A 14,821-nucleotide genomic window follows, 5' to 3' on the forward strand; every position below is an offset into this window, starting at 1 on the left:
CCAGTGCTTAGTGCAGTACATATCTATTCTATTTATTTTATTTTGTTAATACGTTTGGTTTTGTTCTCTGTCTCCCCCTTCTAGACTGTGAGCCCACTGCTGGGTAGGGACTGTCTCTGTATGTTGCCAACTTGTACTTCCCAAGCGCTTAGTACAGTGCTCTGCACACAGTAAGCGCTCAATAAATACGATTGATTGCCCAATACATAGTAAGCGCTTAACAGATACCACAATTATTATTAGTTACCGCATCTGTAAAATAGGGATTACGACTGTGAGCTCTATGTGGGACAGGGACTGTGTCCAACCCAATTACCTTGTATCTACTCCAGTGCTTAGTACAGTGCCGGGCACGTAAGTGCTTAACAAATACCATAAAAAAAAATAAATTTAAGAAAGCCCATTACGTCCCCTAACCGCCTTTCCCCCTGCGTCAACTATGCATTGACCCTGCACCACTCAAGCATTTTGATACTCACCCCATCCCCACGCTATTTATGTATACTCTATAGAGTATACATAATAGAGTATTATAGAGTATATATAATATATTATAGAGTATATAGAGTATATAGAGAGTATTATACTCTATTTCCCCTATCCCTAGACTCCTCTAATGTCTATCTCCCATGTAGACTTTACGATCCTTGTGGGCAGGGACCAGACCAACTCTGTTGCACTATACTTTCCCAAGTGCTCTCCCCACACAGAAAGCGCTCAAATCCCATTGACCGGTGGGGCCACAGAGTTGGAGACGCAGCTTCCCAAGCGGGCTAAGCCACAAGGGCAGTGCTGGCCACTTGGTCGGCCCCACCCAGACCGGCAGGACCAGGATTTGGGACTCGAATCGGACCCCAGGCTATTGATCGGGCGGGATCACCTGGGTCCCTTCGGGAGGGAAGCCTGGGCGAAATCAGGAGGGACGGGGAGAGGCAGCTCAAAACGGAGCCCAAAGTCTCAGGGCAGATGGAGAGGGACGACCCCCTCACCCGGGGGTGACAGCACAGTGGGATTGTCACAACACGGCTCTATCTGGGGGAGGGACCGGGGAGCGTGTGGGGTCGGGTCCTTCCTTGGGTTGGAGTGCTGACGCCGGCCCACAAGAGCTGGGCACGGAGCCAGAGTGGGTGTGCAGGGGTGCGGCTTAGGCCGGCGGGGGAAGGGAGAGTTGATTAAAATTCCCCCACAGCAGTCAGTCAGACAGCAGCACTTTCCAGAGTGGATGAGTCAGTTGCTGGAATCAGCCATTAATCTAGTTAAGAGCTGAGGGATGGGGCCGTCAGAGGCTCTGGCTTCAGAGAACAGGTTGCACGGTGGCTGCTTCTCCCCCCGCCAACAAGCTGTTGCTCGGAATATTAATTAGCAAAGTCTCTCTCTGCCGGATCTCCACGCCACCGAGACCACCCTGGGATAAGCTACAGATGAGGGCACACGGGTTCCTGTCACCGCCCCTGCTCCACCCAGCATGTCTGCCCATTCCTAAATCCAAGGCCCGGTGGGGGGAGATGCCCCATTGCTCTCCCCGCAATGAGGGTCATTTTGCCCCTCCTCATGCCTGTTCCGCTGACCAAACCATCCTCCCCATCTCTCAAGTCTACAACCTTGGTCTTATCCTTGACTCCTCTCTCTTAAAACCTCCAGTCAGTCAGCCGCCAAATCCCATCAGTCTTGCCTTCGCCCATTCCCCCTCCCCTCCCCCCCGGCTTGTCAGATCCCGACTCAGCTACTGCATCAGCCAACTCGCTGACCTCCCTCCCCCCACTCCATATTTCACTCTGCTGCCCACATCATTCGTCTTTCTAAAAAAGAAAAAAAAAAAAAACCTTCTGCGTACATCCCACTCCCCAAAAACCTCCAGCGGTTGCCCACCCATCTTCATATCAGAAAGATACCAGAACGTCGGCTCTTAAGCCCTCGATCAGCTCTCTCATCTCCCTACAACACAGCCTGGAATCTTTGTTCCCCCAAAGCCCACCCACCCACGTGCTCACCTCACCCTTATCTCTCCCATCATTAACCTCTTCCTCCTGCCTTCCTTCCTTCCTTCCTAGAGCTCCCTCCCCTTCACAACCAGCAGACTGCTACTCGCCCTTCCAAAGCCCTCTAAACATCACATATATTCTCCAGAATGAGATTTATCCTTCATAACAATAATACCAATTGGTATGTTAAGAACTTATGTGCCAAGCACTGTTCCAAGTGCTGGGGTAGATACAAGGTAATCAGGTTGTCCCACGTGGGGCTCATGGCCTTAATCCCCATTTTACAGAAGAGGTAACTGAGGCCCAGAGAAGCAAAGTGGCTTGCCCAAGGTCACACACGAGATAAGTGGCAGAGCCGGGATTAGAATCCATGTCCTCTGATTCCCAAGCCCATGCATGCTCTTTTCACTAAACTACACTGCTTCATCTCCCTACCCTTTTCCCTCTCCCCCACTGCATTGCCACTTCATCACTTTCTAATCACTTAAGCACTTGCTCACTTGTCCCCATCTTTAAATTCTGTCACTTCCCTCTACTTGTAATTTATTTTAAATGTCTGACTCCCGCTAGGCTGTAGCTCCTTGATCAATTATATTTGAGCGCTTACTGTGTGCGGAGCACTCTACTAAGTGCTTGGGCGAGTGCAATTCGACAGACACATTCCCTGCCCACAACAGGCTTACAGTCCAGAGGGGGAGACAGATATTAATATAACTAAATTACAAATATGTACATAAGCGCTAAGGGGCTGGGAGGGGGATGAATAAATGGAGCAGGTCAGGGTGGTGCAGAAGGGAGTGGAAGAAAAGGAAAAGAGAGCTCAGTCAGGGAAGGCTTCTTGGAGGAGATGTGCCTCCGATAAGGCTTCGAGGCGGGGGAGAGTAACTGTTGGATATGAGGAGGGAGGGAATTTCCGGCCACAGGCAGGACGTAGGCAAGAGGTTAGCGGCGAGATTGAGGTGATTGAGTGCTTTGAGTGAGTGATTGGAGTGCTTAGGCGCTTAGTACAGTGCTCTGCACACAGTAAGCGCTCACTAAATACGACTGAATGAATGAAATGCTTTAAAATCTATAGTATGGAGTTTCTGTTTGATGCAGGGATGGATGGGCAACCACTGGAGGTTCTTGAGGACTGGGGAAACATGGGCTGAATGTTTTTGTAGAAAAATGATCCAGGCAGCAGATTGAACTATGGACTGGAGTGGGGAGAAGACAGGAGGCAGGGAGGTCAGCAAGGAGACCGATACAATAGTCAAGGTGGGAAACTATAAGTGCCCTGATTAACGAGGTGGCAGTTTGGATGGAAAGGAAAGGATGATTTTAGCAAAGTTGTGCAAGTTGAACTGACAGGACTGAGTGGTTGAGTGAGAGAGAGGAGTCAAGGACAATGCCAAGGTTATGGGCTCGTGAAACAGGAAGGATGGTGGTGCTGTCCACAGTGATGGGAAAGTCGGGGGAAGGACAGGGGTTAAGGTGGGAAGATAAAGAGTTCTGTTTTAGACATGTTAAGTTTGAGGATCTCCCAGTACGGTGCTCTGACCAGGGCGAGTGCTCAACATATACTACTGATAGATTGCTCTCTCCCCGGCCCTTGCCACGAAAGATATCTCTGGGGCCAGAGGGATCCCCACCTACCTCAGTATTATTACTATGGTGTTTGTTAAGTACTTACTATGTGTCAAGTACTGTTCTAAGTGGTGGGTAGATACAAGTTAGCAGTCCATGTCCACATGAGGCTCACAGTCTATGTGGGAGGGAGAACAGGTACTGAATCCCCATGTTACAACTGAGGAAACTGAGGCACAGAGAAGGTAAGTGACTTGCCCACAGTCACCCAGCAAGCAATCCCCAGAGCTGGGATTGAAAGCCAAGTCCTCTTGACTCTCAGGCCCAAGGTCTTTCCATCAGGCCAGGCTGGTTCTCGGGTCTCCCGGCTCTGAAAACCGCTCAGTCCTCCCTGCTGTCTAGTCTCCATCCCTTCAGCTGCAGTGACAGCCCATTCCCTCTTGTTTGGTCCTTAGTACAAAGTTGGGTGTTAATAACCCCACCCCGAGAGCAAACTGGGGAGGGGAGAAGAGGGGCCAATTCTGTCAGCTGGGACCCCTGGAGTGCGGCCTGAGAGAACCTCCCCTAGCCCCAGGCTCTCCTTCATCTAGGTTTTCCAGAGCAGGGGACTCCTCTCCCAATCCTCTCCCAGGGGAGGGATGAATGAGTGACAAGACCACACTGCTCCTGCAGAAGTAGGGATGGGCAGGGACAGATGGCTGTTGGCTCAGACGGTGGGATGGTCCATGGAAGAGGATACAGGTGTATGTGAATATACGTGATGTGTGAAGGTGGGCTGGGGGGGAGGTGGCGTGCCCATGGGGCGCCAGCCTCGGAGAGCACAGGGGTCTCAAGGGAGTTCCTACCTCCGGGTATGCCTCACGCCCGAAAGGCGGGGGGAAGTCCACGTCGCCCCACTTGACTTTGCAGAGGTAGTCGGCTGTGGCGTCGATCTTGGCGGCCATGTCCAGGACGAACACCCCATCTTTGGTCACCACTGTGGGGGCAATATGTCCTGGGTTGTCACTAGGAGGGCAACTCTTCCCCACAGCCCCCATTCCAGCCCAGGGACTCCCCTGGATCAGGCTCAGAGGATCCGACCGATGCTCCCGGAGCCGGTCGACCGGAGCCCCTGTGCAACCCTTAAAGAAACCAGGCTGCAGGCCGGCCAGGAGTCCCTCTCCAGCTGGCTTCTCTGCCTGCTGCCTGAAGGGGACGAGGAAGCCAGTGTAGTCCAAATCACTCTGGATTCCCTTCTAGAATTCAGTTCATCACTTGTGCCCATCTGGCCCAGACCAAGCTCTCAGCTGATCCCAGCTTCCCCAGTTCCCTGGGGGGCTGCCTTGCTAGATACAAGGGGAGGGCCGGACTTTGCCCACAGGGTGCCCGCACTTGTGTGCCCTCCCAACTTCCCACCCCTGGTCGGCAGGGACATCCCAACCAGTTGCGGCAGTGGGAGGGTAGGAGGATCACAATTCCATCCCATTCTCCCCACCCTCTCCATCCCCCACAGGGTTGTTGGCTCTGCCCCACCCTGCCAGCCCAGCGATGGCACACCCTCATGGGGGGCTCGGCCAAAAGGAAAGGCGGGCCTATTTCCTGTGCTGGGAGATCCCTGGGGCACACAGGCTCACAGGAGAGCGTGGGACGGGCTCCAGCATCTCTGGTCAGTGAGGGGGAAGGAGGCCAGGCCAGCTGGGCAGTCCTCCATTTGGCTAATGAAGTTGGCTAGTCTCCGGCAGGGCTGTGGGGGTGGAGGCCATGTGGGAGGAGAGAGCTGGACAGGAGACAGGGCTCGGCAGGGACCGACGGGATTTCCTGGCAGCTGCCCACATCACCCCATCCCCTCCCAACCCGCGCTCCTCACTGCATCTCTGAGCAACCGCCGGACTGCGCCCGGCCCCTAACGAAGAATGATCACCTCCAGTTTCCCCCAGAGGTAGAGAGGCAGCGGGTGCGGGGAGGCCCTGAGCAAAGCAGAGGCAGCCAAGGGCTGGAAGGGAGCCAGACGGATGGACAGACAGATGGGAGTCCAAGATCTGGGACCGAGGCCCCTCACCCTCCTCGGATTTGTCTCGGGGGTCCTGCCAACTGTGGCGGGCAGGGGGAGGAGGTGGTGCACCCCAGTGAAACATCTGTCCTCATCCCCACCCCCCTCACCGCAACCCATTATCGCCCCCGGCCCAGGAATTACCCAGCGGGTTGATCTCTAGGTAGGTGAAGTACAAATCCTCGTAGAGGTTGAAGAGTCCAGTGATGAAGCTTGCCAGGACCCTGATGGATGATTGAGGAGAGACAGAGTGACAGTGAGGTCTGTCTGGGGACGCGCTTCTGCCGGTCACTGCTGACAGCGAGGCTGCCCCTTCCTGACCCAGTCGGTTCCTGCCCCCCACCATCACCCAGAGATGTCTGGGTGGACATCTCCCTGCTGGCTCCAGCCTCCGTCATCGCCCGGCGATGGGGAACGGGCAGCTGGCAGTGAGGCCCCCCTTCCCAACTCCGCCTCCCTGCTGGACCACCATCACTAAGCGTCAGTGGGGGCGAACAGACAGCTGACAGTGAGGTTGCCCCTTCTCGACCCCACCTCTCTATCAGACCACCCCCCTACCCTCTGCCCCCGCCCAGGATCTAGGGCCTTCCTGAGCCAGCCAGAAGCCCCAGAGCAGGAAGGGAGGTATGAAATGGGGCTGTGATGGTTGGCTGGCGGGGGCGAGTCCCTCAGCTGCCCACGATGGCCTCCAGATCATTTATCTAGGTGGGCAGGTAGCCACACCACCAGGCCCTCCCAAACACACTTTTTCCCAGCCGGACACCCCCAATTCCCGCCTTCCCACCCCCAGACAGGCCTGGGCATCTCAGAGGTCAAGCCATCCCTCCCCGCTTCCAAACCCGCTTCCGCTTACTCTTTCTTGGACTCGGGGGCGTGGGCCAGGAGGATCTGCTTCACCTCGGCTACTTCCAGGGCCTCACCCACAGGGACCAGCAGCTTCTGGGCCTTGGTGTCCACGTCGCCCACGTCCACCCCGCCCTCGTGGTGGAAGAGCACGTAGTCCCCATCACGGGTGGCGTAGATACAGACGTAGAACTCCTCTGTCTGTGGGGAGAGGAGAGATGTGGCTTTAAGGAGCTGAAGGGCACAGAGACCCAGCTCGGGGGGCTGCCTGACAGACACATTTCAGCAGTTCTCGGGACTGGGGGAGCTAGGCTGGAGTCCGGTCCACACCAGGGGGAGGGTGCGGGGGCGTGATGGGGGAATAATGGCATCCCCACAGCCGGAATGGAGGTGGGGCTGCCACTGCCCAAGCCCCAAGCTCACTCCACTGCAGTCCCAGGATCTAATCCACTGCTGTGCTGTGTGGCCAAAGGTAAGCGGCTCAACCTCTCTGGCCTGGGCCCCCGCCTGCCCACTGACCGACGAGGTCCTTAGGGCAGCTCCAAGCCCCAGACCCACCTGGGTGTGTGGGACGAAAGGTTCAATGAGGAAGTTCTTGAGGATGCCCCGGGCATTGGCGATCTGGGAAAGGAAAAAGACTGGTCAATCGGGTACCACGGGCATCCAGGCTCTAGGCTCCTCCTGCCCGCCCATCCCACACCCCCTAGCCAGGCAGGGCTTTCAGGACAGTAGAGCGGGGATGGACTTGGGCGGACCCAGGACCCTCAGGCCTGGGAAGATGCAGAAACGCATGGGACGGGAAGCCCGGGTCCCATGCCAGCAGTCCAAGTGTTTTGGCAAGTGGAGAGCACTGCCCTATTGAGGGGTGAGGGATGAGGAGCAGAAGCGGCAGAAATCCTTCCTGTCATCCCACCCTCTGAAAAGGGTGGGGGCCCTCCAGGTCAGAGACCCTCCACTCCTGCCCCACGGAGAAGACACCCAGCCCATCTCCACCACCTAGCCCCCCTTTGGGGACGGCAAAGACCCGGCCCCGCTGAGGGAAAGGGCACGCGTGTGTGTGTGTTTGTGTGAGTGTGTGTCCGACTTGAAGGAAAGGAAGAGAACAAGGAGAAGGAGCCCCACAGAGACTCAAGATGCTAATCAGGGCTCGGAACAGCATCCAACCCGCCGCGGGCCAGGCAACCTTCCGTCATTACTAATGAGCCCAAGCCAGGCAGTGATATACTGCTCCTCTGCCCACCGTGGGGCACGGAGTGATGGACAAGAGGCTGGGGGCCAACTGAGCACCCCCACCCCAGCCCCTAGCCCCACCAGGACCTCACAGGGATCATCATCATCATCATCAATCGTATTTACTGAGCGCTTACTATGTGCAGAGCACTGTACTAAGCGCTTGGGAAGTACAAATTGGCAACATATAGAGACAGTCCCTACCCAACAGTGGGCTCACAGTCTAAAAGGGGGAGACAGACGACAAAACCAAACATACTAACAAAATAAAATAAATAGGATATGCACAAGTAAAATAAATAAATAAATAAATAGAGTAATAAATATGTACAACCATATATACAGGTGCTGTGGGGAAGGGAAGGAGGTAAGACGGGGGGGAATGGAGAGGGGGACGAGGGGGAGAGGAAGGAAGGGGCTCAGTCTGGGAAGGCCTCCTGGAGGAGGTGAGCTCTCAGCAGGGCCTTGAAGGGAGGAAGAGAGCTAGCTTGGCGGATGGGCAGAGGGAGGGCATGACAGGCCCGGGGGATGACGTGGGCCGGGGGTCGATGGCGGGACAGGCGAGAACGAGGTATGGTGAGGAGATTAGCGGCGGAGGAGTGGAGGGTGCGGGCTGGGCTGGAGAAGGAGAGAAGGGAGGTGAGGTAGGAGGGGGCGAGGGGATGGATGGACAGCCTTGAAGCCCAGGGTGAGGAGTTTCTGCTTGGAGGCTGCAGAGAGGGGAGGCCCGCCGCCTACTCACCTTGGTCTCCTGTCCCAGCCGCTGCTTCAGCCACGCCTTGACCCCATCCAAGGTCAGGTTCACACCCACCAGCCCCAGCTTCCCACGCCGTTTGATCAGCTGGTCTGGCTTGACCACCAGACGCTACATCAGAGAGAGGGTGGACATCAGGAAGCGGGTGAGGATAAGGGTCAGGCTCAGACTGCTCTGCCCGCCTGCTCTGTCCCCGCCACCCTCATACCCGGAGGCTCCCTGGGGCGGCTCCGCGGGGCGGGGCGGGGGGAGAGAAGGCACAATGTTGCCTGGGGTGGGTGGGCAGGGTGGGCTGGGTGGCACTCACCTCATTGAGCAGCCAGGGGTGCTCCTGCAGCAGGCAGTCCCAATCCGTGTCGGCTGTCACACGGGCATACTTGAAGCGGTTCTGGATGACCGATGTGGTGCAGATGTATTTGTACAAGAATTCCTTCCCCGTCTGCTCCGAGATGGCCTTGGCAGACATGGCCGCACACTCCCAACGCTCCCTGCATGGGGCACACCGGGTGGGTGGGCGGGGGTGAGCAAGGCTGAGGTCAGCGGGCCCAGGGCGGAGGGGAGGACGGGAAGAGGGCTCTCTGGGAGGGGAGGCGGCCCCACGACTGGGCTCACCGGACCCCACGGCCCAGCGGGCCTGGGGGGCAGAAGGGAGAACGGTCTCACGATGCAGGCGGGAGACCCGGGAATGAGGGAGCAGACCTGGATAGGGCTCCTCTCCATCGAGCTCTCGGAACATGGAAAGAAAACTGCAGGCTGCGTGGGCTGGGACAGAGTTCGGCCGGCCGAGAGGCGGGAATTGGTGGGGTGGGGGGGTCCTGCAGGACCCAGTCAGCTCTCTGGGGCAGCGGCAGAGGCCCAGAGCCTGCTCCCTCCCCCTACATAAACGTGGGATTGGGCAACCCCAGGACTCCTCCACCCTCTTTCCCCTCCCCGCTCTCCTGACTCCTGCCAAAGGAACTGTTTACTCAGCTTGGGACGGCTGGCTCAGCCACCTGGTCTAGAGACGGCAGCCCCACTCACCCCTTACCTGACTGGGAGCGGAAAGCTGCCCCCCTCCCCAACTCACCCCTACCCCCAGATTCCCCCAACTCTCCCTCCCCTCCTCAAAAGTCTGCCTGAGCCTGTTCCTCCAGGGGCAGGGGGGAGCAGAGGCCAGACAGGAGGAGGTGGCAGTCCAAGACAGGGCACCCCGAGCTGCCACGTGACTGGCTCCACATTGCCAGGGGTGCGGGTGGGTGGAGGAGCTACCCAGTGCCAGGTAGATAGCTGAGCCCTGTCCCAACACCTGCTCCGGATGGGCCCCACAGGACTGGTTCCCAGCCAAGTTGGCCACGTCGGATACCCCGGAGAGGTTACAGCTGGCCAGTCTCAACCAGGGGCAGAGGGCTGGACTCAATGGCCTCTCCCAGGCCCTCCTCACCCCAAGGAGCCTCTCCCCAAGCCAGCACAGCCCTCTTCATTCATTCAATCGCATTTATTGAGCGCTTACTGTGTGCAGAGCACTGTACTAAGCGCTTGGGAAGTACAAGTTGGCAACATATAGAGACAGTCCCTACCCAGCAGTGGGCTCACAGTCTAGAAGTCTTCGAGACCAGGGATTGCGTCTGCCAGCCCTACAGTGCTGTACTCTTCCGAGAGCCTGGCACAGTGCTTTGCACACAGTAAGCGCTCAGTACAGATGACTGATTGATGGAGGCCAGAGCTGGGAGGAACCACAGACCTGGGACGGCTGATGTGGAGGGGTCTGCATTCACACACCCTACATGCTTCAAGCACCTATATGCACCCATGCATGCATACCAATCAGTGGAGTTTGTTGAGCACTTATTGTGGCTGAGCACTGTACTAAGCACTTGGGTGAGTACAATACAATAATTGGTAGACCCCATCCCGACATTTAAGTAACTTACAATCTACTGAGGGAGACAGGTATTAAACTAAAATACAGACAGGGAAAAAGGCAGAGTTTGGGACAGAGATATATACCCACAAATGTCTGTCTTCCACACTACACATATATGTTTATGTATACATGTATCTACCTGTGGCACCTCCCTAGTCCAGCCTGGCACCACCTGGCATTGTCCTATGCCCCCAGCCCCGGCTGCATTCCCGGATTTGGGAATCCACAGCCTGACTGCTGGGTTCCAGCGTGGAGGCAACAGAGAAGCAAGGGCAGTCTGTGCCTATAAACACATGTCGATTGGATTCCTATGCACAGCCTGGCCTCAAGATCTTTTCCAAGGTTGAACAGGAGCATGTATTACTTCGTAAATAATGAAAGTGTTTACGGGGCAGGGGATGAGATGAGTAAAGTGCTTAAAGGGTACGGACCCAAGTGGCACAGAAGGGAGAGTAAGATGAGGAAATAGAGAAGCAGCATGGCGTAGCGGAGAGAGCATGGGCCTGGGCATCAGGAGGTCATGGGTTCTAATCCCAGCTCTGCCACTTGTCTGCTGTGTGACCTTGGGCAAGTCACTTCACTTCCCTGTGTCTCAGTCATCCGCCAAGCTAGCTCTCTTCCTCCCTTCAAGGCCCTCCTGAGAGCTCACCTCCTCCAGGAGGCCTTCCCAGACTGAGCCCCTTCCCTCCTCTCCCCCTCGTCCCCTCTCTCCATCCCCCCCATCTTACCTCCTTCCCTTCCCCACAGCACCTGTACATATGTATATATGTTTGTACATATTTATTACTCTATTTATTTAACTTGTACATATCTATTCTGTTTATTTTATTTTGTTAGTATGTTTGGTTTTGTTCTCTGTCTCCCCCTTTTAGACTGTGACCCCACTGTTGGGTAGGGACTGTCTCTATATATTGCCAGTTTGTACTTCCCAAGCGCTTAGTACAGTGCTCTGTACACAGTAAGCGCTCAATAAATACGATTGATGATGATGATGATGATTGAGACTGAGAGCCTCACATGGGACAGGGACTGTGTCCAACTTGATTTGCTTGTATGCACCCCAGCACTTACAGCAGTGTCTGGCACATTGTACGCACTTAACAAATCCCATTATTACTATAGGAAGTTAGTCAGGGAAAACTCCCTGGAAGAGATAAGGTTTTAGTAGGGCTTTGAAGATGGGCATGGTGCCCTGCACATAGCAGACGCTCAATAAATACCACTGAGTGACTGATCTGTTGAATATTAGCTTGACTGATTCATCCATTGGATACTAGCCTCTCTTATCTCCCTCCAGGGTTCTTGCGGCTCTAGTTTAGACTATGAATGCTTCAGTTTGTTTTGGGCAGGGAATGTGTCTGTTTATTGTTGTACTTAGTACAGTATAGCACTCTGCACACAGAAGGCGCTCAATACAACTGAATGAAGGAAACTTCGGCACCCTTGGAAAAGATGCTGAGAGCCAACCATGCCTAGGCACCCAATCCACCACATATGTGGGCAGCCCCTGCCCCTCTCTTGTCCCCAGGCTGGAGCCCAGCAGGCAGGCTGCACATTTCCAAATTCACCCTGCAGCCGGGGATGGGGGGCCCCGGTGATGCCGGGCTGGCCAAGGAGAGCGCTACCAAGGTGGCCGAAGGTCAGCCAGGCTGGTGGGCCTGGCAGCATGGTGGCCCCTGCTCACCCACGGATCTGTGAGGGGCCAAGGGGCTGCCTGAGCCCACAGAGGGCTCAGCCGGGGGCCCAGAGCAAGCAGACCTGCCAGGGAGCGTGAGGAAACCAGTACCTGGCTGGACAGGAGGAGGAGGACAGAGGAAGGTGACCCCGGAGACAGGTCGGGGGGAGTTCCGGTCCTCGATGTGGCCAAACAGACCCAGACCTGGGTGGGGAGGGTGGAGGGGAGGAGGAGGAGGAGGTGTGCCCACCCCATTTGGGGAACCGGTAACTGGGGGTGGAGGAGGATTTAGTGGCTTCAGCTCTGGGTTGCACCATGGACTCTTTCAAGTCATAACACCCACGACACAAGGAACCCTCTCCTGGCCCTCCCACCCCCGGATCACCCAAAGTCACACAACGCCCCCAAGCCTGGCCTGGCCCTCTGGTAGGCGGACACAGCTCCCAGAGGGGTCAACTCGACAACCCAGGACCGAGGCTTGCGACCCAGCCCCAGGCCACTGTGTTGCCCGAGGCCACTCTCACACCCTCTCTGGCTCTCCGTTTCCTTCTGCACCCATTTTCCAGAGGAAACAGGATGCATATGGTCTTCCCCTCTGGCCCCTTGCCCGCCACCCCTGCCCAACCCCGATAATCCCCATCACATCCTCAGCCCTGGTCCGCGGGGGCTTGGGGGGAATGAGGGCAAGGACAGTAGCATTTTCATAATTCTAGGCAGAGCCCACCGGGCTCCAACAGCAGCTGCAAGCCCAGAGGCTGTTCCTGGAGACCAAGCCAACTCCTCCACCTCCCCCACCGCCCTGGCCAGGTAATAATAATAATGATGGCATTTATTAAGCGCTTACTATGCGCAAAGCAGGTAGAGCTTGTTGCAACCAGGCTGCAGGGATGGAGACAGGAGGTGGCCACGACCCCCAGGTGACCATGGTCCCCAGCTGCCAATCCTCCAGACCCTTCCAGGCCCACTGCGATAGGGGACAAACTGCCCCCCGTTCCTCCCCCACCAACCCAGGAGCTACAGCCAAGTTTCAAAGTGAGTTTCCCAACTCACAGACCTGGAAAAACTGGTCCTCGGGTCACTCCCACCCCCCTCTTTCCCCGCCGGACTAACCTGCTCTGTTCCAGCCCCCAGTCACCGCTACCGGGGAGGTGGGGGCTACCTCAGATCCCTCCACCGCCGGCACCTCACAGGTCAAGGTCTCCCTTGGATGGGCCTCAGGACCACGGGTGCCACGGAGGGGACTCAATCGATCGTATTTATTGAGCGCTTACTGCATGCCGAGCACTGTATTAAGCATCTGGGAGAATACAAAATAATAGAGTTGGTAGATACGTTCCCTGCCCACAGCAACCTTACAGCCTAGAGGGGGAGACGGACATTATTAATAAATATATTACATTACTGATATGTACATCAGCGCTATGGGGCTGAGGGAAGGGTGAATGAAGGGTGCAAGGGTGATGCAGAAGGGAGTGGGAGAAGAAGGCTTAGGGAAGACCTCTTGGAGGTGTGTTCTGCTAAAGCCTTGAAGGTGGAGAGAGTGAACATCTGTCGGATAAGAAGGAGGGAGTTCCAAGCCAGAGGCAGGACGTGGGTGAGGGGTCTGTGGTGAGATAGACAAGATAAGTGAAGATGCCGGATTATCAGAGCTTCATCTCCCTCTGGTCTCCCGCAGCTCCAGAGCAGCGGAAGGAGCAGGGAGGGGCCAACAAAAAATTTGCTCTAGAGGAAGGACCGCTGGAAGAACAGCTTGGGCTGCAATGGCCCCTGGCCCTCCCACTGGTCTCAGATCATCATCAATCGTATTTACAGAGCGCTTACTGTGTGCAGAGCACTGTACTAAGTGCTTGGGAAGTACAAGTTGGCAACATATAGAGACAGTCCCTACCCAACAGTGGGCTCACAGTCTAAAAGGATCAAGCTGATTCCCCAGCCCCGGGGCAGAAGTGACCCTCCGAGTCAGGGGAGTGGGGAGGGACAGTTTGGTGGACTTTCACTCGGGACTGGGAAAGATGGGGGGGGGGAGAGGAGAGAAAAGCACTGGGGAAGAAGAGATTGAAGGGCCACTGCGAGGAGTGAGACAGGATCATGCACTGGAGACCTTCAGAGCTGGGGGTGGGGAGAAGAATCGCCAACCCTTAATAATAATAATTGTGGTATTTACAGTTCCTAGACTGTAAACTTGTTTTGGGCAGGGAACACGTCCTCTAATTCTGTTCTATTCCCCCAAGTGCTTAGTACAATGCTCTGCACACAGTAATAATAACTTTGGTATTTGTAAAGCACTTAGTGCCAAGCACTGTTCTAAGCACCGGGGCAGACACAAGGTTGTCCCACATGGGGCTCACAGTCTCAATTCCCATTTTACAGATGAGGTAACTGAGGCACAGAGGAGGGAAGTGACTTGCCCAAGGTCACGCAGTAGAAATGTGGTGAAGCAGGGATTAGAAACCCACGTCCTGACTCCCAAGCCTGTGCTCTTTCCACTACGTCACGCTGCTTCTCTTAGTAAGCACTCAACACCACTGACTGATTGATATTCGAGAAGCACTAAGTGCCAAACACTGTACTAAGCACTGCGGTTGATACAAAATAAGCAGACTGACTTGACTTACAGTCACAATGTAAAAGGGAGAACTGGTAGCTTTTCCTCATTTTTACAGATGAGGACACTGAGGCATAGAAGCGGATTGCCCAGGGTCACTCAGCAGGCAAATGGTGGAGCCGGAATTAAAACCCAGATCTCCCAACTCCCGGGAGACTATTCATTAATCCCGGCTATCCCGATGGGAGACGGGAGAGCCACAGAGAGCCAGATGATAAATGCAGCAGCAGCGGC

The 14,821-nt window shown here is 55.7% G+C and overlaps 1 protein-coding gene across 3 annotated transcripts in view; it reads right to left on the minus strand.

Annotated features, from left to right (window-relative positions):
- Positions 1-14,821, minus strand: part of ACLY (ATP citrate lyase) — a 36,673-nt gene that overhangs the window by 16,012 nt on the left and 5,840 nt on the right. For 2 of the 3 annotated variants that reach the window (XM_038753526.1, XM_038753524.1), the window contains exons 2-7: positions 8,712-8,892; positions 8,393-8,515; positions 6,979-7,041; positions 6,431-6,621; positions 5,722-5,801; positions 4,394-4,524 (exon numbers count right to left, since the gene is read on the minus strand). In XM_038753526.1, the coding sequence (XP_038609454.1) occupies positions 4,394-4,524; positions 5,722-5,801; positions 6,431-6,621; positions 6,979-7,041; positions 8,393-8,515; positions 8,712-8,870 (747 nt within the window). In that variant the 5' untranslated portion in view covers positions 8,871-8,892. Of the gene's footprint in view, positions 1-4,393; positions 4,525-5,721; positions 5,802-6,430; positions 6,622-6,978; positions 7,042-8,392; positions 8,516-8,711; positions 8,893-13,092; positions 13,192-14,821 lie in introns of those variants that run through there. The other variant, XM_038753525.1, reaches the window with a different exon arrangement.

This window comes from Tachyglossus aculeatus, chromosome 11 (assembly GCF_015852505.1).
Source record: "Tachyglossus aculeatus isolate mTacAcu1 chromosome 11, mTacAcu1.pri, whole genome shotgun sequence".
Classification (NCBI taxonomy): Eukaryota; Metazoa; Chordata; class Mammalia; order Monotremata; family Tachyglossidae; genus Tachyglossus; species Tachyglossus aculeatus.